We start from the raw sequence: 23,053 nt of genomic DNA, 5'->3' as shown, positions 1-23,053 counted from the left end.
AGTTCCACCAAGCATGTACAGCAAGCATGGCGTATATGCCTGGTGCTCTGCTGAGAATTCTGTGGGGATATTAGACATTGTTTGGCCTTTGCTGCAGTTTGGCATCTGCAGAATGCTTCTGGATCTTACCCATTGAAAGAGATCAGAGTACAACAGTGACTCTCACTGGCATACCCTTGCCTTCCCTAGGATATTTGGGAACATGTTAGGTTGGTGCAACTGGGCGGGGATGCAACTGGCACCTAGTGGGCTGGGGCCAGGGATGCTGTAAAAATCCCATGATTTTGAAGGATAGGCCCCCTTCAACAGAGAATAATACCACCCCAAGCATCAGTGGTAGGATGGTGGAGACCCTGGAGCACAGTGATCGTAGCAGTTAGTAACAGTGGGATGTTATTCCTAGCCCCATAGACAGTGAGTTTTAATAACATACAATGGTACCTGTTTAAACCTTCAAGGTACCATAGCATTTGTTTCTAATTTATTGGCAGTGCCTTTCTGAAACGAAGCTTGAGGTGGAGAGGTCTGACATAGAATCTCTCCCTTTGCAACTTTGGAAGGACACTCCCAGGAGGCAATCCCAAATCTTACTTGGGTTGTAAGGAGATCGGTCTTAGTACTCGGGAGTAGACTGATGTTCTCACCATGGAATGTGTATGCTCACATGTATCCAGTTTCTTTAGTTAGGTTGATCAAATTACTGAACAAACATTTATGGTTAATGCAAAAAACATTGAGCTGTTCTAGTGGAGTTGTTCCAGTTTTTTGTGGTCTTGGTTCTCCTGAAAAATGAACTGATGGTGTGAGAGAGAGTGTCACTACAACCACACTGTGAAAGACTGCTGTCAGATGGATGCTGTTTTCTCGTGGTATTTATTTAGTCTCCCACAATCAGCAGTATGAAACTTGTCTTTTGACTCTTAAACAGACGGGATACAGAAAACCCTAAACAAGTAGATCGGAGACAGACTTTGTGTTTTTCTGGTCTTTTTCAGCCTGTAATAGCATTTTGAGTGCAAAAGTGATATATTAAAAATGCTATGTTTTTGCTATTTCTAAACTTTTGGAGGATGTTAGGATTATGAGCATCAGTTTTACAGCTGTTTGAGCTGAGTGGAAGAAGATTGGTTTAAATGTGACCTGCCCATCCCGGTTCCTCCTTGAGTCTTGTGTTCCCACTTTGCCTAGTCTCCCTCTGGACTTGCCCACATGTGTTAAACATTGCACATATCCTGTACCTTGGCACTCCAGTGTTCTGTAGGCTGGGCTCATTCACCCTCAGCTTGTACACTTACTGGAAATGTAGCCCGTGACCTTCAGTGACCTCGTGTAGTGCCAGCACAGTGATAGGCCTCAAGGGTCTGTTGGTGATTTTGTTTATAGGCTTCGAGGTTTATATTTGGAGATACTGCACCAAAGGAAACAGTTTAGAACAATTAAAATTAAATTCGTGCTTTGATTCTACAATTCAGTGCATTTTCTTTTTGTTTATGTTGACCATCCTAAGTGGCCTTTTTGTTTTTGCATTATGTGTTTTTTTAAAGTTGTTTGATACATGGAGGGGGATTGATACGTAGAGGGGAAGCCTGGATACATGTGAACAGAAGTTCCTGTAGTTAAATAAAAATGTCCTTGATGATGTGCATTGATCATATAATTGTTGTCATGCTGCATGGTAACCTGTAGGTCTGTTCTAGGAGCAAGTCAGACCATGTAGTGTTCTGTTCTTCAGTGTTGCCCCACACTAGCCAAGGTGGAGCTGGCGGTAGTTGCTGCTGCTACTGCTGCTAAGTCACCTCAGTCGTGTCCGGCTCTGTGTGACCCCATAGACGGCAGCCCTCTGGGCTGCCCCGTCCCTGAGATTCTCCAGGCAAGAACACTGGAGTGGGTTGCCATTTCCTTCTCCAGGGCATGAAAGTGAAAAGTGAAAGTGAAGTCGCTCAGTTGTGTCCGACTCTTAGCGGCCCCATGGACTGCAGCCTACCAGGCTCCTCCGTCCATGCGATTTTCCAGGCAAGAGTACTGGAGTGGGGTGCCATTGCCTAGCTACGTCCCTGCAAATATGTCGTGACTTCTCCCACAGAGTAGGCACTCAGATCCTGACTCCTGTGGCCACATGCCTTAGGCTGGAGGAGGGCCAGGCTGCTGGTGGTTCTTGTGGCTGAGGACTTTTGCAGAGGCCTGGGAGACCCTTCTGGGATTGCCTGATCCAGAGCACATCCTTTCCTGATGAAGTGGTCCAACCCCGACTTCCACCCTACCTCTGAAAGTTGTATCTTATTTTCCACCAACCTTTTATTTTATTCTGTCTTAAAAGTTTTTTTTCAGAGTATCCATGTTCTTGTTGATGCAAATTTACATTACTCACAGTTTTGAAAAATATCTATTTCTTTATAACATCTGTGAGTTCTAGTAACTAGGCATTCAGTGTTTAGGGTTTCTCTTCCTGCGTATCTCTAATGGGAAGAACTTTGTGTTTATAAATGTTTAAAATGATTTTAGTATTTTGGGAATGGCAGTTTGACCACTTTTGTTAAAGGACTGGCTTCTGTACTTAAAGCCATTGTTTGAGTAGTGTGCCAAGCCTCGGTTATGTTAATAGTTGTCGGAGAAACAGGGTCATTGCGTTGTCTGCAGGTCGAAGTGGAGCTCTACTCAGAAGATTGGTTGAGTGTCCCTCAGCTCCTGGTGCCCAGTAGGCACTGGGTCAACCTGGGTCTTCTCCCTGTTCTGTGGAGGGCAACTTCCCAGGGGCTTTACAATAAGAATCACATCCCAGAGGCTGCTTGTTACTCCCCTCTGTGTTATTCTCCATAGACCTCTCCTTGTGGGAAAGGTTCGAGGTGGGCTGAGAATGACCAGGCAGGGCACTGTATGCTCATTAGTCTACTGGAACAGTGTCATAGCATCACTTTGGATGAGGGAAGGCACGAGCCTTACCCCAGTGTCTGAGCTGTCTAATAATCTCTTAACCTCACTGTCCAATAAACATGGATATTATTGAATCAACTAAATGGAGATGTATGGATCGCCCTTGGCTGATGCAGGAGAGTTGCTGAATGAATATTAATGTTTGTTCTCTGAAGAAAACATCTTAAATTTCTTGTCTGAAGTATTTTTATTGGAGAGTTTAATCCATTTACATTTAAAGTAATTATTGATAAGGAAGGACTCTGCCCTTTTGCTATTTGTTTTCTCTTCTCTGTCTTAGAGTTTTTTGGTCCCTCATTTCCTCCCCAGTTGCCTTCTTTTATGTTGATTTTTTTGTATAGTCAGCTGTTTTGATTATTTCTCCTTTCCTTTTGTGTCTTTTTTTTGACCTTTATTTATTTATTATTGGCTTCACTGGGTCTAACTTGCTGCACTCAGGCTTTCTCTGGTTTTGGCTCTTGGGGGCTACTCTCTAGTTCTGATGCATGAGCTTCTCACTGCGGTGGCTTCTCTTGTTGTGGAGCATGGGCTCCAGGCACACGGGCTTTAGTAGCTAAGTGTAATAGTCATGACATGGAGATTTAGTTGCCCCATGGCATGTGGGATCTTCTGGAACCAGGGATCAAGCTGTGTATCCTGCATTGGCAGGTGGATTCTTCACCACTGTACCACCAGGGAAGTCCCATACCCTGTTACTTTTGAAGGTCCTAGCTTCCCAGAATGGAGAAGGCAATGGCACCCCACTCCAGTACTCTTGCCTGGAACATCCCATGGACGGAGGAGCCTGGTAGGCTGCAGTCCATGGGGTCGCTCAGAGTTGGACAGGACTGAGCGGCTTCACTTTCACTTTTCACTTTCATGCATTGGAGAAGGAAATGGCAACCCACTCCAGTGTTCTTGCCTGGAGAATCCTGGGGACGGCGAAGCCTGGTGGGCTGCCGTCTATGGGGTCGCACAGAGTCGAACACGACTGAAGTGACTTAGCAGCAGCAGCAGCAGCAGCCTCCCAGAAAAACTCTCCCCAGCTTTTGCCTTAGGCTGTGTATTGTGTATTTGGACTGTAATTTTTTCACCACAGGCTCTGATTCAAATTTCACTTTCAGTGTTTTCAAGCTTTTTCACCTTGAGTTCTGAGGTTGGCAAAACACAGAGAGGTGCCTGCATCACCCTTCAGGTAGCCCCCAGATGGGTTGGAACAGAAATATGCAATAAATTGGGAATAAGATAGGTTCTGCTCCCTAGAACCGGGGACATGGGGAACTGAGATCCCACATGCTGTGGAGCAAATAAGCCAAAGCACTGCAAAACTGAGCCCACACTATTAGCCCACATGCCACTGTCAGAGAGTCTGTACACTCCAAGGAATCAGGATTGCCGGGAGAAATACCAATAACCTCAGATATGCAGATGACACCACCTTTATGGCAGAAAGTGAAGAAGAACTTAAGAGCCTCTTGATGAAAGTGAGAAAGGAGAGTGAGTAGGTTGGCTTAAAGCTCAACATTCAGAAAACTAAGATCATGGCATCTGGTCCCATTACTTCATGGCAAATAGATGGGGAAACAATGGAAACAGTGACAGACTTTATTTTTTGGGGCTCTCAAATCACTGCAGATGGTGACTGCAGCCATGAAATTAAAAGACACTTACTCCTTGGAAGAAAGTTATGACCAACCTAGACAGAATATTAAAAAGCAAAGACATTACTTTGCCAAAAAAGGTCCGTCTAGTCAAGGCTATGGTTTTTCCAGTGGTCATGTGTGGATGTGAGAGTTGGACTGTGAAGGAAGCTGGTGCTGAAGAGCGTTGATGCTTTTGAACTGTGGTGTTGGAGAAGACTCTTGAGAGTCCCTTGGACTGCGAGGAGATCCAACCAGTCCATCCTAAAGGAAATCAGTCCTGAATATTCATTGGAAGGACTGATGCTGAAGCTGAAACTCCAATACTTTGGCCACCTGATGCGAAGAGCTGACTCATTTGAAAAGACCCTGATGCTAGGAAAGATTGAAGGCGGGAAGAGAAGGGGACAACAGAGAATGAGATGGTTGGATGGCATCACCAACTCAAAGGACATGAGTTTGAGTAAGCTCTGGGAGTTGATGATGGACAGGGAGTCCTGGCGTGCTGCAGTCCATGGGGTTGCAAAGAGTCGGACATGACTGAGTGACTGAACTGAACTGAATACTCCAAGGAAAGATTCCCCATGATTTAAGATAGATCCCATGTGCTGCAACGAAGAACCGACATAGCCAAATAAATAGGTAAATATTACAGACTTGAGTCAGATGCTGGTAGGTCAGGTCTGAAGTCTGCAGTCCTACTGTTTCTCTCTGCTCAAGTGTCCTCCTTTCCTCCTGTGAGCTGATGTCCATCTAGGACCAGGGCTCACCCTCTCCGCAGCCTGCTCTGCTTTGCTGAACTCATTCAATTATTTATCTGTCCCCTCATTCCACTTGGACGTTTCTCAGATCTGTCCCTCACCCTTCTTGCTGCATAGCTCTTGCCTTAGGTATTTTCCACGTGGCCTTCTGGAGCACTTTCTTAGTTGGTCTCTAGTCTCGTCACTCTCCACAATTTGTTTATATTTTTGTTTTTAGTATGATCTACAATATAGATCCTAAGTATAAAGCTTAGTGAGAACCCACAGTGTAACCTGCCCCGAGGTAAGAAACGCTGCACTGTCAACACCCAGGAGCCTGCCATGTGTTCTTCACAGCCACAGAACCACTGTCCTGAGTTCTAAATTGTAGAGTGTTTGTTTTCTTTTGACTTCATGTACATGGGGTTATACAGAATGGAGTTGAGAAGGTGGTGTTGGCTTTTCACTGAATAAAATGTTTTTGAGATTAGCCCACATTTTTGTACTTAGCTGTGGATCATTCATCGTCATTGTTACGTTTAATAATGTGAATATATGCCAATTTGATACTCTGCCATAGGTGGACATTTAGGTAGCTTTATTTTAGGCCGTTATAATGGATAATGCTGCTATGAGTCTGAAGTTGGAAGACTTTTTAGTTGAACAGTTGGTTGAGACTCTGGTAGCTGTGTTTTGACGTGTACGTGTCTGTTGGGTGGGCGCCAGTGGCTCAGCATCGATGTATGTTCTGCTTTCGTAGGTACAACCACTTTGGAAAAGCGCTTTCTACATTTACACCTCTTTGACACTGGGTAAGATGGAGTTCAGGTGTCTTCACAGCTTCATCAGCATTGGTATTTTCTCTTTTTCATTTTAGGTTTTCAGTGGGTATGTTGTGGTATATTGTATTGTGGTTTTAATTTGCATTTCTCTGGTGATTGATGATGTTGATCTTTTCGTGTGCATATTGGCCATTCAGCAGAGTATTTTGAGAAGACTTTGCTATAGGTTGAGTGAATGCACACCTCCTGTGTGCTCACCTGATAAGAAGAGTAAATGCACATGCAGGTATTCACCATCGGCAGTACCTTGGTGTGGTAGAGGGTGACACTGTATTAGAACTGTGGATTCAGAGCACACACCTTATGGATTATGCCTTTGTTTTTCTACCCCTAAAATAAAAGGTGTCATTTTATAAAGTGCCCTTAAGAATGGAATGCCTTACTCCAGGGTTGAACAAATGTAAAAACTCTCCATTTAATACGGAGCTTGATCCAGTCATGTCTCTTATTGCTATGTAATTGGCAGTTTTATCAGTGATTTATAAAAGATAGGATGGAGGAAGTGGGTTAAGGAGGATGGGGGTCAACATTACAAACTTGTAGCTGTAAGATAGATAGGTCCTGGGGGTATAACGTGCAACATGGTACCTCTGTAGGTAATAATACTGTTCGTAAATTTGAAAGTTGCTAAGACAGTAAATCTTAAAAGTTCTCAACACATACACAAACTGTAACTATAATGAGTTGATGAATACTAACTAACTTTTCTATGCGAATCTTTCTGCACTATATGCGTTTATCATTACATTGTACACCTTAAACCTAAACCATGTTATATCTCAATAGAGCAAAAAGAAAATCCCTCTGTTCTAGACATTGTATTCCTTTTGTTTGGAATCTCAGAGGTAAAACAAAAGCAATGTTTTCTTTAGTATATTAGTCTCTAGAATGTGTGTGTGTACTTACTCCAGAAAGAGATCAAGGTGAACTTTTAGAGTTTGGAAGAAGATATACTTCTGATTGTTTTTCTCATCCTGTTTGGTTGCTATTTTTGTGTTTTTTAGTGTGTAATATAGTAATATAATTTATACGTATGTGAATGTATTATTGCCATTTTAACTTTTTCTTTTAAAAAACATTTTTTGAGATACACTTTAATAGGATAAAAGAAAACTCTTTTAAGGGTACCTTTCGAAGAGTTTTGATGGGTGCTTATATCTGTGTAACGGAAACCCCAGTTCAAAGTAAGAGAAGGTTTCTGTCTCCCAGAATCTCTCTCCTGCCCTTTTGCCCCTCTTCTGAAACTGAAAGCCCTGCTTTTCATCACTGTAGACTAGTTATATCTTTCCTAGGATTTCTTAAGAAATTATGCAGTGTATACTCCTCAGTTTGGCTTTTTTTGATTAACATGTTTTTGAGATTCATCCATGTTGCTTTTGGGGCAGTTTTTTCCCTTTGTGATTGTTGATGTTTGAGAAGTATTGTTTTGTATGGACTTAACATCGTTGGTTGATTCATTCACCTCTTGCTGGACACCTGGGTCTTTTCCAGGTTGGACTATTAGGCATGGTATGGCTGTGAACATTTGTGAAAGAGTCTGTGTGGACAGAGGGTCTCATTTCTCTTGGTCAAACACCTAAGGGGGAAGTGGCTTTACTAAGAAGCTGACAGACTTTGCCAAAGCAGTGCCACCATTTTATATTCCCACCAGCAGTGTGGGAGAGTTCTAGTTGCTCTATAACCTTGCCAGCCCTTGATTTTATCAGTTTTTTAATACTAGCCATTCTGTGGATGTGCAGGGGTATCATGGTCTTTGATTTGCATTACTAATGATGATTACTAATGATGTTGAACATCTCTTGATGTGCTTGTTACCCATTCCTGTATCTTCTGTAGTGAATTTCTCTTTGATCATTTTTAATGGGTTTGTGTTTTTATTTTAAGAATTCTTTATATATCCTAAATGCAAGTCAGCTGTAAATTGTGTGTATTGGGAATATTTCTCTGATTCTGTCCCTTGCCTTTTCATTTCTTGATTATATATTATTCATATTTTAATTCCTGCTTAATTTTTCACTTAGAAGCATGCAATCAAAAATATTTGGAGGCTGTTGCTCTTGTGCACTGGCAAAAGAAATTGCTGTGAACTGGGGAGAGGAAGGAGGGAGCACAGGCCCTGAGCACGGCTCTGCTTATGAGTTTTGTCTTGGTGAGGTGTCTGTTGGAGAGCCCCTTTGGTTCCGTGTGAGTGTTATCTGGCAAGCTTGGGGTGATCTCAGAAGTCCTGCCTCCGGGGAGTAATCGCTGCTCTGAGCACCTGCCGCGTGCTTAGCGTGCCTGTGTGCTGCTGTCAGCGACATGGCCGGAGGCCCACTCCGAGCCTGGGTGTGGTGACTTGTGATCCAGGTGAGAGCAGGCTCATGGGATTATTTCTATACTGGTGGAAATCTTTGTTAGTCTAGAACATGTTTTGAATGACTGGAAATTAAAGTAGAATTTGTACTGTTTTTGTTTTTTTTTTTTGTAAAACTGCTGGACGCACGAAGCATCACATTGGTTACACTGATATCTGATACTACGGTCACCCTCAGCCTGGCATCAGGGTTTTAAATGGATGTGCTCCTGAGCCAGCCTCCCCCAAACAGCAAATTGCCACTCAGAGTAGTAGATAAGGCAGTTCTTTCCAGTACCTTCATTAATGGAATCACAGTGCAACAAATGACCAACAGACAAAATTTTTCTCCAAGCCAAAGAAAAACTCAGAAGCAATTGTGAAGGTGCTTGTCACATGTATTGCTGGAAAACCCAACACCAGCCCTCTAAATTGGGTCAGGAATGCTTCTGGAATCAATCAATCATGCTTCCTGGTCTGTGGGTACAAAGGCAGATGTGCCTATGGAAATGTACCATTTCCTAGTATACTAGTACCTTAGGATACAAGCCCAGCTCCATACTATATGGGGTCCAGTGCAAAATGAAACTGTGGATTAAGAATGCTGCAGAAATCTATAAGGATGTATTGTTACAGCAGAGAGAATATAGCCAATATTTTATAATAACTGTAAATGGAACATATCTTTAAAAATTGTGCATCACTATGTCATTCACTTGAAACTTAAATAAAAAAGCTGCAAAAGCTTTTCATTTCTTCTGTAGTTTCTCTTAACCTGCCATGGTATTTTTGTTATTTGATACCAAGCTTTTTTAGGTGGAAGGGTACTCGTGGGGCAAGTGCAGACTCTCCCAGGCGCCCAAGGTGCCCCTGTCCAGGACTTGTCCTGCACAGTGGGTATGCACGGAGGGGAAGGGGTTGCAAGAGGCAAGATGTGTGTGAGCTGAGCTTCCAAGCCCACAGCTGTGGTCCATTGACCTGTTGGGACTCACTTACATAACTCAGACTCAGGTAATGGCTAAGGAGATTACAAGGTGCTGGCTACAAAATCCAGCCTTATGTGTGGCCCCTTCTGAGCACAGCTCCTCTTTGACTCACTCACTACCCACATGCCCACAGTGCCCCTGTCTACTCATGTGCTGTGTGGTTTCTAAGTCACCTCAAGGCTAAACATGGAGTGAGAGTTCTTCACTCAGAGATGAAACTCACAGGATAGGACCTGAACTCAGGTTGCAGGTGTCTTACAGAATCAAGCTTTTGAGGCTCTGGTTAGAAACTCATGCTAAACCCAACAAAACCTACAATAGTGTGAGCTCCTTTAATAAAAAATGCCGTTGTGTTTCGTGAATTGTCATAGAATGTTTTCGTGTTTGTCAGGGTAAGAAGTCAAGCTGAGGTAATAGTAGGTGTTGCTTGAGGTTTACTGCTGAGGTCCAGCAAAGAAAAGCATGGACTGTTCAGGGTTTCAGGTTCAGTGTGGTCTTCATCGTCCTTACCCATCTTAAACTGCATCAAGCTCTTGACCTGTGACTTGCTCTCTTTGATGGGTGGACACTGGCCTCCCAAGGCTACTTCCTCTGAGGGAAGCCCTCTCATGAGCTGGTGAGCTGCCACTCTACACACCCTCTTCTGGGATGAAGGGAGCACCTGCTAGGCTCTGGGTGGCCCATTCAGACCCATGTGGTGGCAGCTCAGGGTGACCAGCGGGCAGGACTGACAGGTGGTGTGGACATGTTGCTCCTGGAGCCACAGAAAAGGCAACCTGGGGTGGGGGGTGGTTTATCAGTCACTGACAAATATGACTTTTAAGGGCCACAGTCTATTAAAGGTTGTAGTGAAAGTTTCGATCTTTCTGTTATAAATTAGAGGAAAGTAGTAGAAGAGAATGATGAAAATATATATATGGGTCCATTTAAAGTGCCTTTTTGTCTAAGCCTCCTTAGGGTTTGGAAAGAAGAGGAATTTTTCTTCCATTTTTGCAAAAGATAAAGAGGCATGGCTTGTCATAGAAGCTGAGTTGGGACTGGAGCACATCGGCAAAACTCCCATGATGGTGTTCCTCCTTCAAGGTGATGCTTGCTTGAGTCCTGAAGGCTGTTCCTAAAACCAGACTTGTGGGCTGAGTTTTTTAGGCTCCTTCTGTGGTGTGGCGAATGTATCCTCTTAACCACTGAGGACACCAAGTGTGTCTCTGTCTAGGTTCAGGAAGGGCTGGTTGGATGCCCGCTCTGGGATTGTGGGGAATGGGCACCTCAAACGCCGTGCGTCCACTTAGACATTGCACCCCGGGGCCTGTTCCTCATCCGCCCCATCCATCTGCACCTCAGTAATTGGCACCAGCGTTCCCTCAGTCAGAAGCCAGACTGCGAAGCTCGTCCTCCTGCGGCCTCTCCCCTTTGTGCCCGCATGGGTGTGTCAGCAGGCCGTTTCCATTTCCAACTCCATCTCCCAAGCCAATCAGATTGATCTCCGCTCTCTGTCCTCACAGACCCTGCAGTGTAAACACCACACACCTCGGCTGCTTGGGAACCTCCTCACTCATTTCCTTATTCCCCCCACCCCCTGATCCACCCTTGGGTGTAATTGATCCTGTGGCCCTCCTCTTTGGCAGTCACTGCTGCCCACCCCAAGTCACTGATGGCCCCAGAGCTCTGTCCACCCTGTGTGACACGTTATTTTTATTATCACAGTCTTTCCTTTGCCAGTCCTGAGATTAAAGGATTGGATTCTCTTCCTCTTCATAGTAGATTATCGTTGTCAGCTGTCATAGGTGAGTGACAGAGTAACTGGCCTCTTACTTCTTCCCTTGGAGAGCAGCTCAGTTGATGTCTCTGTAGCCAGTTGGATAGCTGAAAGGACTTGAAGTGATCTTTTCCAGATGTCTCTTGGGATTGCTAACACTAAGGAGTTGTTGCAAAAGTTGATGTTGTGTGAGGAGGGTTCTCGCTGGGGGCCCTCCTGCTCATTGCCTGCAGGCATGGCCACAGGATTCATTTATTCTGTCTGTCTGGAAACCATCAGTGTCCTCAGTGGGGTCATTGCATCAGCCTGGACCCCAGAGTGAGGGAAAAGTGGCGCAGAGCAGCCGTGTTTATGGGGTGAGTGGACGGCAGAAGCTGGACCCAGCCCTTTGGTGTGAGCAGCAGAGAGCTGGGGCCGTTTGCTGGGCCTGTGCTGGGTGTCAGGACATTTAGTGCTATGCTCTGAGAACATGGTTGGGACATATTGTTCTGTGTGAATATTGATACATGTAGGATGGGACAGATACTCTTCCCAGGAGAGAAGAAATACAAACTATAGAATATGCTATTACCACAAACCACAGCTTCTTGGGTCACAGTCTGGAAGCCCAGTGACGGGACAGCATGTAGATTTAACAGACAGCAGCTGTGCTGGGTGACTGTGAGGGCACAGAAGTCAGGGTCCGCTGTGTAGATGTGGCCGTGACTCTGTTCTGTGTACTGCAGAACTGGGGTTGTACTCCCCTGCTTAGTTCCAGGCTGACTGTCAGGGACACAGGCTCTGGAGGAGGGATGAGAACTGCAGTGAGGCGATGTTTCGTTACTGTCAGGTGTCCCCAAGATTATTCTCAGGATTTGATGGGATTCTGAACTGCACAGAAGACAGCTAATGACGAGGGTGTATCCCAGAACAGGGCTCTCAGACCACCGTGGAGAAGGTGCAGTCTGACAGAAGAACGGGTGGTTTCCAAGCTCTTGACGTCTGTGCTCACCTTGTCATGGGCCGTGTGCACAGCCTCGCCTGGCACGGGCCCAGTGACCCCTGGGGTGATCTGTCAGGCTTTGCACTGGATGTCGTGGAAGTTTCCAAATTTGTTATTTTTGTTTGTTTTTTTTTTTTTTGAAATTACACAGATTGATAGAAAAATTGCAAAAATAGAACAAATATTCTAATTTTTCCAGATTCCCCAAATATTAACATTGACCACATTTGCTTCACTGCTGTATTTTTTCCCTGAAAATTTTGAGAATAAGCTACATATATGATGCATTTTTACCTCTGAGATATTTCCATGTCTATTTACTAAAAAATTATCTTCCATAACTATCGCCCAGGTACTGACACCACTTAGCGTTGCTACAACACTTGACTTAACTGGACTTAGCAGTTGTTTACTGATGCCCATTTTCTAGACTCAGGTCACCTATGCCTTGAGCTTTCCTCTCATTTGTGACTGTTCCTCAGCCTGTGTCTTCTGTGAATTTATGTTTTAGAAGAGGATGGGCCAGTTGTTTTGTAGAATACTTGTCTGATGTTTCCTCTTGGTGAGATCCAGATTTGTTATTTCGGCAGGAAATCCAGAGGTGAGGCTCTGTCTTCTCAGCACTGAGAACAGTGGCAGGGGCACTCTTCCTGCTTTGTGCCATGGCCATGGGGGTGGCATCTGTAGGCCTTCGCCCATTAAACTTCCTAAAATACTCTAAAAACCGAGGGATTCCAGAGTTATCCTCATGACGACTGTCTGAATTGCATTCAGACATGTTTTTTTGGAGTAGCTAGAAATGGAACCCTCTTGGAGGGAGAATTTTTCCCAACTTAGATTGTGTGTCTGTCTGAGTAGTTAATCTGTGCCACGACAAAGGATGACAGGAGGCTGGGGAACATGGTGACTGTTCCCCCGGGGCTTCCAGTCACTGTTAGCTCAGGGTGGAAGGCTGCTCTGCTCTGCTCCTTTCCCAGTGGCGCTGTGGGGCCAGACCACTGCTCCTGCCTGTCCTATCCTGATTGGTTAATTGTTTAAATTTGCTTTGCATAGAGATAACACTAAATTTGACTTTCCATTTGGTTGGAGATTCCAATATGGCTAATTTCTGCCTAGCTATATGATGTTAGTATTCAGTATTTGCAGCAAGGCCTGGCTTTGTACATAAAGAACAGATTTTCAGAATCCTTAGAGCTTCTTTGTGAATCAGGAAATTCAGATCTCTGGACCCGTGTGTCTCATTTGAAAGAGTTTCCACTCCAAGAAAGATCCCTGTCAACAAATACAGGAGACTAAGAGAGAGGTGGAGAGAAGGGTATTTGCAACTCTGAATCCATATTAACATTATTAATGTTTATTCAAGTAAAAGAAACTTAGTTTTTATCAGGGTCCTTGCCTAAGTTTGAAACCGTCCGCTGTTGTGTTGCTTCAGTTTTGATTTGTGACTCGAGGTGTGTGACTGCTCAGTATCTGGTCAGATTTTGCTCAGTGCCTGCTCAGTTTTTGCTTAGGGGTTGTGGTTCTGCTTTCTGCTGTCTGGCTTTTCTTATTGTTCATTTTACATTCTTTCCCTGAGACTTCCTGGTGGTCCAGTTGGTTAAAGATTCGCCTGCTTTCCCATGCAGGGGACCCAGGCTCCATCCCTGGTTGGGGAACAGAGGTGCCACATGCCCACAGGGCAGCTGAGCCCAAGCGCCACAGCTTCGGAGCCCACACAGACTTTACTACAAATCTTTTAGGATCAATTAAAGTGTTTTTATGGAGAAGGCAGTGGCACCCCACTCCAGTACTCTTGCCTGGAAATCCCATGGATAGAGGAGCCTGGTAGGCTGCAGTCCATGGGGTCGCTAAGAGTTGGGCACGACTGAGCGACTTCCCTTTCACTTTTCACTTTCATGCACTGGAGAAGGAAATGGCAACCCACTCCAGTGTTCTTGTCTGGAGAATCCCAGGGATGGGGGAGCCTGGTGGACTGCCATCTATGGGGTCGCACAGAGTCGGACACGACTGAAGCGACTTAGCAGCAGCAGCAGCAGTTTTAGGCATTGTGATGGTACAAAGCAGCATGAGCCACGGACAGCGTGCTCCTAATTTTCCAAATCAGTATAGTGTCTTACAGGCTCTTAAACTCTTAGATGACCTGAGGTGCTTCATGGGAATAAGGACCAGTGTGCCCAGACGTAAACAACCTCTGGTGGTGGTATGGGGCAGATAGAGTGCTGATACTCACCTTGTTTTGTCTCTTGTTTTAATGTGTTGCTGCTCTTTTTCCTTTTGTGACACAGTTAATTAAAATTATCCCATTGTTTTTTATTTCTGACTTAGAAAAGTCAAGCAGTGGCTTTTTGCATCCCCTAAAGGGAAACAAGAATGTCTTTACTAACTGAACCCCAAAGAGAACTCAAAAAACATTTTGAAGTACTTGGCTTTGAATGTAACAAACATAGAAAAATCAGTTACAGTTATAACCTGGGTACCCATAGTAATCACAATCCTGGTAAAGAAATAGGCCTTTGTTAACTCAAAATGGACTGTGAACCTCCTGACGTTATCAACATTTTATCAATCTCTGTATCCATCTACAGATAGCTTTTTAAAAAGAATTTTTAAGAAATTCTCTTTATTGAAGTATACTGCATGTACAGAAAAGTGTGTGCTTCATACGTGTATAGTATATCTCAGTGAATTTTCACTAATAGGAACTCACTCATGTAATCAGAACCCACATTAAAAAACAGAAAGTTACCAGACTACCTGGGTAACTTTTAATTGTGATTCATGGCTTATACACATATGAGAAGTAGTTCACGTTTCAGTTCAGTTCAGTCGCTCAGTCGTGTCCGACTCTTTGCAACCCCATGAATCGAAGCATGCCAGGCCTCCCTGTCCATCACCAACTCCCGGAGTTCACTCAGACTCACATCCATCGAGTAGGTGATGCCATCCAGCCATCTCATCCTCTGTCGTCTCCTTCTCCTCCTGCCCCCAGTCCCTCCCAGCATCAGAGTCTTTTCCAATGAGTCAACTCTTCGCATGAGGTGGCCAAAGTACTGGAGTTTCAGCTTTAGCATCATTCCTTCCAAAGAACACCCAGGACTGATCTCCTTTGGAATGGACTGGTTGGATCTCCTTGCAGTCCAAGGGACTCTCAGGAGTCTTCTCCAACACCACAGGTCAAAAGCATCAATTCTTCAGCACTCAGCCTTCTTCACAGTCCAACTCTCACATCCATACATGACCACTGGAAAAACCATAGCCTTGACTAGATGGACCTTTGTTGCCAAAGTAATGTCTCTGCTTTTGAATATGCTATCTAGGTTGGACATAACTTTCCTTCCAAGGAGTAAGCGTCTTTTAATTTCATGGCTGCAATCACCATCTGCAGTGATTTGGGAGCCCAAAAAAATAAAGTCTAACACTGTTTCCACTGTTTCCCCATCTATTTCCCATGAAGTTATGGGACCAGATGCCATGATCTTCGTTTTCTGAATGTTGAGCTTTAAGCCAACTTTTTCACTCTCCTCTTTCACTTTCATCAAGAGGCTTTTGAGTTCCTCTTCACTTTCTGCCATAAGGGTGGTGTCATCTGCATATCTGAGGTTATTGATATTTCTCCCGGCAATCTTGATTCCAGCTTGTGTTTCTTCCCGTCCAGCGTTTCTCATGATGTACTCTACATAGAAGTTAAATAAGCAGGGTGACAATATACAGCCGTGACGTACTCCTTTTCCTATTTGGAACCAGTCTGTTGTTCCATGTCCAATTCTAACTGTTGCTTCCTGACCTGCATATAGGTTTCTCAAGAGGCAGGTCAGGTGATCCGGTATTCCCATCACTTTCAGAATTTCCCACAGTTTATTGTGATCCACACAGTCAAAGGCTTTGGCATAGTCAATAAAGCAGAAATAGATGTTATAAACAACAATACCATTTTCACCTGTCAGGGGTTGGGGTTGGGCAGCGTCCACTGATGGCTAGGACACTCCCACATGCTGTTCGTCAGAGGTTGTCGGCAGGTGGCCTGATGGTACTTGGTGTCGCTTTAGATGCCCTGTGTGTCCTTGGAGCCTGAGGTTTACAGATGATGCCCATGCTGAGGAGATCATTGTTGTCTTTAATTGGGGACTTTGGGAATAGGATACAAAGGAAGGAAGTCCTCCGTGTGATGGTGCTTGCCCTGAAGGCAGCACTCAGTCCATCTGTGCAGCAGACCCCATGGGTGGTGACACTAAGGGAACGCACACGCCGAGGACCAGCGTGAAGTGTGTGGTCCTATCTTATGAAAAGCAGAAATGAACCCCTGGGGACATGGAGGTGCACAGGGCTGTGTTGCTTCCACGGCGTGTGGAGGACAGGCGGGTGCATGTGCTGCTCCACTGGTCCGGGCTGGGCCTCTGTGAGTTCCTGGGTGACAGTGAAACAAGCAGCACAGTGGATGGTGAATGTCCAACTGTAGGAAAAGCAAGTACTGACATCTTACCGTAAGGCTGAAGGTAGTTTGGTTTTTTGGTAAACATTTGAATGTGAGAAGTATCTGACTTAATCCTCATGGCGCTCGCGGAGGGAGATGCTGTCATCTGTTCTGTGGATGAGGAAACAAGCATAGCCAGGTAACTGCTCTGCGGGATCGGAAGCCCTTGTGCTGGTGAAAATGCTTGTTCTAACAGCGGGCCTTCTTGGTGAGCAGGGACCATCGCCTGAGGGTGGGGCTCAGGAGCTGCATAGGGGAGGAGAGGGAGGACGCTGCCTCACTCTCATCACTGTTACGTGTGTTGTATTACAAGTTAAGGCCAATGAGAGTCTTAATGCCCTTCTTTTCTAGGCCTGGAGTTGATTATTCGAATCTCATGTTAGCATCAAAGAAGCAGTTGTGGGCTTACCATTTGTTCATTTACTCATGTGATTTGCTTATTTTAATTACATTTCTAATGTATAAAATGGGGCACTTTTTCACTAATTCAACAAGTGTGAACTGAGGCCCTTCTCTGCTTTTGTCAAGGTCTCTTCTGGTCTCTGAATTATAGCAGGGAGCCCTGCAGGCAAAGACTTTGTTCCAATGGAGCTTGTATCCTACTGGGTGGCAACAAGCAGAAATGGGGTAACATAGAGTCATGTGGCCAGAGTGAAATGACCAAGGCAGCAAGGGGAGGGTGCAGGGCGATCAGGAGACCCTTGGATAGGTGACTGAGGGGTCGAAGGGGGTCCCTGGGTAGTGAACGAGGGGAAGAGCAGACGAGGCTGCGATGTGGGGTGGGGTCCCTGGAGCACCTGTGGGACCTCATGTGAGGAGGATCTCGAGAGAGAAAGGGCTGTGCCTAAGTGCAGGAGAATCAGAGGCTGGCTTTTTTCTGTCTTTGAACACCACATGCAGATCTTGGCTGCAGACAGACCAGGGTGGGAACCTAAGAGAAGGGCTGGGCAGGAGATGCCCTCGGAGGTCGGCAGCAGGTGAAAGATGGACCTGGGGCTCCTCCTTCTCATGATGGGGCCATCCATGCCCTGTGGGTGAGCAGCATTCCTACCTGGCCTTCCCCACTCCGTGCCTAGGGCTTGTCTCCCGATCCTGAGCCTGTCTCATACCCTGCCTGGTGCAGATTAAGTGGTATTTGAGTCTTTTTTGAATCTGCTCTACCATTTTTTCCCCTGTTGGGCTGGTCTAAGTGAGGTTTTTGCTTACTAGTGTTTTTAAGTCATGAGACGATGTCTCCTTGTGGCGTCAACGCATTAAGCAACTTGTAACACTTGAGGTGAGGTTGAAATGGGCTTCTCGCTGACTCTTGAACACAAGTCAAGGCTCCAGTATGTTTGGGGACATGTGGGCTCTGTCCCTTGCTGTGGGTTGGGCATCTTGCCCCGCCGCTTGGCAGACAGGTGCTGACAGTTGGCTTTTCTTTTTTAGGTGCACGTTCAGGTTCCCGAGCACAAACATCAAGATCACGTTCACTGCCCTGTCCAGCGAGAAGAGGGAGAAACAGGAGGCGCCCGAGTCCCCGGTGAAGCCTGTGCAGGCTCACATCTCACCGCTGACCATCAACATTCCAGACACCATGGCCCACCTCATCAGCCCCCTCCCCTCCCCCACAGGAACCATCAGGTATACAGCAGCTTCCATAGGGGATGGGGGGCCCCGTAGCGTCAGGGTGTGTGTGTGGGCATAACACTGTCCAAGTTTCAGTCCTTGCCTCTGGCTCTGGGATATTCAGAAGCTGTAGTGCATCACAGTAGTGGACAGCAGTGCATAGTGACCATGCCTTCGTTCCCAGGTGCTGACCTGCATGGAGAGAGAGATGTTGAGGGCACTTAAAACATCGTTCAGTTTCTGAACACTACTTACTCTCGGTTTCTTGCATGTGAAACACAGTTCCCAAATGTTCCTGCTTTTCACTTGTGGATTCTTTGATTTGAGTGTAAGTTTAGGGATAGGTGATTTGTGGTATTAGTCTAAAAGTGTGAGTCATGTTTTCAATTGCATTTTGGTTTGATACCAAGAGTATCTTGGTTTGCTACAACTTAATGTAAATTCTGAACACTTATAGTTTGGTTTTCTGAGTTTGACCTCAGTAAGGTGATAAACTTGTGTTTATCCTAATGTTCCAAGAGTGTCGGGAAGTAGAGAATGGTGCCTTCTGGGCCTACTCTTCACCACGGAATCCAGTGCAAGATGGTTACATTGTGCTGAGCTTTCAGGGGGCAGTAGCTGAGGAATCACCCAGGACCTGCAGATGAGACCCTGGGATAAGGCTCAGATGGTCAGTCTTCTGTTCGGTAGAAGAGTGAAGTATGTATTCAGGCATCTTCTTCAATGTGAGTAGTGTTAGACTTAGGTGCAGATGAACGCACTTGATTCTCTTGCGAGCCTAGCTCCTGCTGTCCACAGGGCCTGGCTGGGAGGCAGAGAAGACATCGTTTGCCTTGTCCACTGTGGCTGACCCCACATGTAGCTGAGTGGGGAGGGTACAGAGGGAACGCTGCAGCTCTGGGTTGTAGCTTTCAGTCCAACACTTCTGTTTCTTTTCTTAAAAACCAGCATGGACAGAAAGGTATCCCTCTGGAAAGGCCTCTGGAGGGAGTGTCAGGTAGACTGGCTGCTTGGCTCCATGTGAGCACAGCTGCTGTTGGTCGGGCCCCTTCTCTGCCCCCTGCCATGGCCGCTCTGCTGAGGATGCTGCCTCTGTCTCGCCCACTTGGTTGAATTTGTCTCTGTGTGACTAGATGGGTCAGGTAGTAAGTGTGGCAGTGAGTAGGCAAATAACAGCAGCTACGTGGCCAGATTTTTATTCAGCAGTGCATGAAAAATGTGCAGAATTCACGGAGGAAGAGGAGAACACCCCTGTGTGCCACATGGGACAGCGGCCCACAGTGGAAGCAGCAGCCTTGAGGTCAGGCCACTGACACACTGCCCGTAGGTGCTCAAGCAACCGGAGGTTGTTGGAAACCTCAGGATTTGGGTCAGCTCCTGACCCAACCGCTCCTCACCTCCTGGCCTGTCTTCATCGTGTATTCCTTGCTCATCTTCACCCCACGGCCCTCCACCAGCGTTGAGCAGCACAGCGTCTCTGCTGCTGAGATGACTTCTGGGGAAACCCACCACCAGCCAGCCAGGGGGACAAGTCACCTGCCCCACGCTGACCCTTCTGAAATGTTAGCTAGTTTTAAAATCATAGAGCGAGAGTTCCGTGCTTGTGGTTCTGCCGTCTGTCTGGTTCCTCTCTCCAGTGCTTTGAGTTGTTGCTGGCGCGCAGTAAGCTCTTGTTTCGAGGGTGAGCGCATACACTGACGGTGCGTGCTCTTGGAAGAGGCCAGGAGTGCTTCACAGGCACCACGTAGTAGTGTGCTGCTCCCCCTTCTGGCCCATTCCTTTCCAGTTGAGGTTTCAGAGGTAACTACTGTTTCTTAAGTATTTTTTCCAGAAATTTCTTAAACATTTTCAATACTTATTTTTTATCCAAAATACAAATGAGAGCTAAACATATATACTGTTCTATAACTTACTGGATTTTTAAAACAATCTTTTCTTGGCATCCTTCCATTTCAGTAGCTTGTTCTGTCTGTAAAGTATAATAACACTGTACAGAAAAGGGAGCATAAATTAAATACGTAACTTGGTGAATTTACAAATGAAATGTCTTCTAATCAGCAAAGATCAAAAATCAAAACATTCTCAGTGTCATGGGCCAGCCCTACCTCATGAAAAAAAAAAAAAAGTGCATATTAAAAAGCAGGTTTCTGTTTCTGATTTCTGTATGTTTCCTGTGAGCCCCGCACAGCCTGCCTGCGTGTGTATCTGTGTCCACCGCCTCCTTCCCTCTTTGTGTGTCCTGTCTTCAGCCTGGCTGCTGTTCCCTTCTCTCCAAATTTCCCTTGACCTTTCGGAAGCCATTGTCCTTCGCTGCTGCCTGTCCTCAGCTCCTTGGTGGAGGGGGACAAGCAGAGTGGTGCTCTTTGCTCCTCTTCCAGGCTGAGCCCGAGAGCCATCATGTATGGCTCTGTGTCCTTGGTAAGTTCCTAAGATGATACGTATGGAAGCAAATACCTGATTTCTTAGAGTGATCTTAAATTTCACAAAGATTAATGAGTCCATTTTTCCAGTGAAAATACTGAAGTTCTCTTACTTTTAAATTTTGTTTTCCTTGAAATAAGAGCCAGTTACCGAAATACGATGTGAGGTATGTTCTATAATAGACTGATAGTAACAACCTATTTTTTGTTCACAGTGCTGCGAACTCCTGTCCTTCTAGCCCCCGGGGAGCAGGGTCTTCAGGGTACAAAATGGGCCGTGTGATACCATCTGACCTCAATTTAATGGCCGACAGCTCACAGCCGGAAAACGAGAAGGAAGCTTCAGGTGGAGATAGCCCAAAGGTAAATAAATGTTTCATAGCTTTGAAACAGAACCCAGGGCCTGTTGGGCAGCAGCTATCTTCACCTGCGTGTCAAGGAACACCCGCCCAGGGCCTTTTGAGAAGTGCCCATCTGCGTGGGTGCGGGTGATTGCTGAGTGTGTTCTCAGTGCTGGGCTCTCAGAGATGCACTCTTTTGATCATTCAGCCCTGGGCCGTCCTCAGTGGCAGCCGTGGGCCCAGGTGCTAAGAGTTTGAACCCTCGGTCCTCATGGGGCCCAGTGCCTGGTGTCCTGGGAGACGGTGCTTGGCGTTCAGTAGTGCGGTCCTAACGCTGCAGGTTGCGCATGTGCACGTCTGAACGTGTGTGCACACATGTACACGAACACACACCTTGGGGAGGACACGGCAGTCCCTTTTGGATGATGATTATTGGATGACTTACGGTAGGACCCTGCCTATTTTTATTCTTTGCCCCAGTAATGCCCCTTCTAGGACTTCATTTAAGGGAAATGGACAGAAATCTCAACCTAAAGTTCAGACAAAACAGAAAATTGGAAACAACCTAAATGCCCCTAAATGAAGGAAGGTTGATTAAGTAAGGGGATCTCATATGATACAGTTACTGATATAAAAGTGCTCTTGATAGAACGCTAAGTGAAAAAAGAGAGGAAAACCAGACATAGTGTTACTTTAAGTCTGCATTTATATAAAATGGGGTCTATTTGTGTAGTAGGACAGGTCACACCCGTGGGAATGGATATGTCGTGGCTGTGAGCCATCTGTCCACGGCAGCCAGGAGCCTCTTGCACACGGTACTGGGCAGGCGCAGACACAGGGGCACTCTGTAAGATTCCATTCTTGTCCATTTCCCTGTTTAAAACCAGGCAAAACTAAGTTGTATTGTTTTCAGATACATTCTTAGATGGTAAAACTTAAGTCACAGCTGGGTTCTGATTAGTACAGAATGTCAGGAAAAGTGGTGGCCTTCTGGGAGGTTGAAACGGCGGGGAGCAGGGCATGAGGAAGCTTCTGGGATGTGGGCTGTGTTCTCTCTTTACCTAGCATTGGTTGTACTGTTGGTCACTTTAGAAAAATTTGTTTTTGGCTGATACGGATATATTGTAGGCTTTCCTGCCTATTACATTTTTTTTTTTTTAATGGAAATGTGTAGAAGAAAGATAAAAAAAGAAACCCACACATCAGCATAAGCACAGTGAGGAAGGCTTTATGCTCTTGCCTGGTAGGACTCCAACTCAGTCACTCCACCATCCCTGTCCTGTAACTCAGGGTGAGCTCATTCAGAGGACAGACAGGGCAGTGGCTGACCCAAGTGCTCAGGAAATGTCAGCTATTTGAAAGGGAGGTGCTGGGTGATTCATTCTCTTTGTGCAGAGAATACCCTCCACCAGCTGCAGGACTGAGCCTGGCCTGTGCCGTGAAGCCTGCACCCCCTTCTGTGGCTCTTTGCCTGCCTTCCTTGCCCGTGCTGCAGTCCTGCCTGTCTGCCTTCATTGTGTTTATCTCTAAACAGTATCTAAATTGTTCATTTCTTAACCTCATGTAAGGAGTATCATCTTGAATGTATTGTTTTGCAGTTTACTCTTTGCATTCAACGTTATGCTTTGTTGATATGTGTAGTTCACAGCCAGAGAGAGGTACACCCTCTCCCCAGTGGGCTTGTGCATGTGTATGTGGTTCGGAGTCGTCCTAATGGCAAAGAGCCCTGGTGTGTCTAAGTACGCTGGGACCAGGAGTGCCAGCATCCTGCGCTGTGCATGGCAGCCCTGCACACCTGAGCAGTGCTGCCCGGATGCCTTGGACCCCGGTGTAGGAACCCCGAGTCTGGCTCCTGGTACTCTTGTCTGCTTGGGTTTTCTTACAAGAGGCGTTCCTTGATGGACTTTTGGCAATTCTGAGTGGACATCACTCTCCTGCTTTGGTGTTCACCGCTCTTGCCCCATCTCCTTGTGTGCATGAGAACCCCCACCAGGGCCTGGGAGATATGCCAGCTCATTCCACCCC

The 23,053-nt window shown here is 45.9% G+C and overlaps 1 protein-coding gene across 1 annotated transcript in view; it reads left to right on the top strand.

Annotated features, from left to right (window-relative positions):
• FOXK2 (forkhead box K2) overlaps positions 1-23,053 on the top strand; it is a 53,079-nt gene that overhangs the window by 7,951 nt on the left and 22,075 nt on the right. Inside the window, exons 2-3 of the mRNA XM_061392440.1 lie at positions 18,088-18,282; positions 20,903-21,050. Of these exons, the coding sequence (XP_061248424.1) occupies positions 18,088-18,282; positions 20,903-21,050 (343 nt within the window). The remainder of the gene's footprint in view (positions 1-18,087; positions 18,283-20,902; positions 21,051-23,053) is intronic.

This window comes from Bos javanicus, chromosome 19 (genome assembly GCF_032452875.1).
Source record: "Bos javanicus breed banteng chromosome 19, ARS-OSU_banteng_1.0, whole genome shotgun sequence".
Lineage (NCBI taxonomy): Eukaryota > Metazoa > Chordata > Mammalia > Artiodactyla > Bovidae > Bos > Bos javanicus.
Note: the sequence above shows the minus strand (reverse complement) of the source record. Positions and strands in the feature narration are given on the sequence as shown.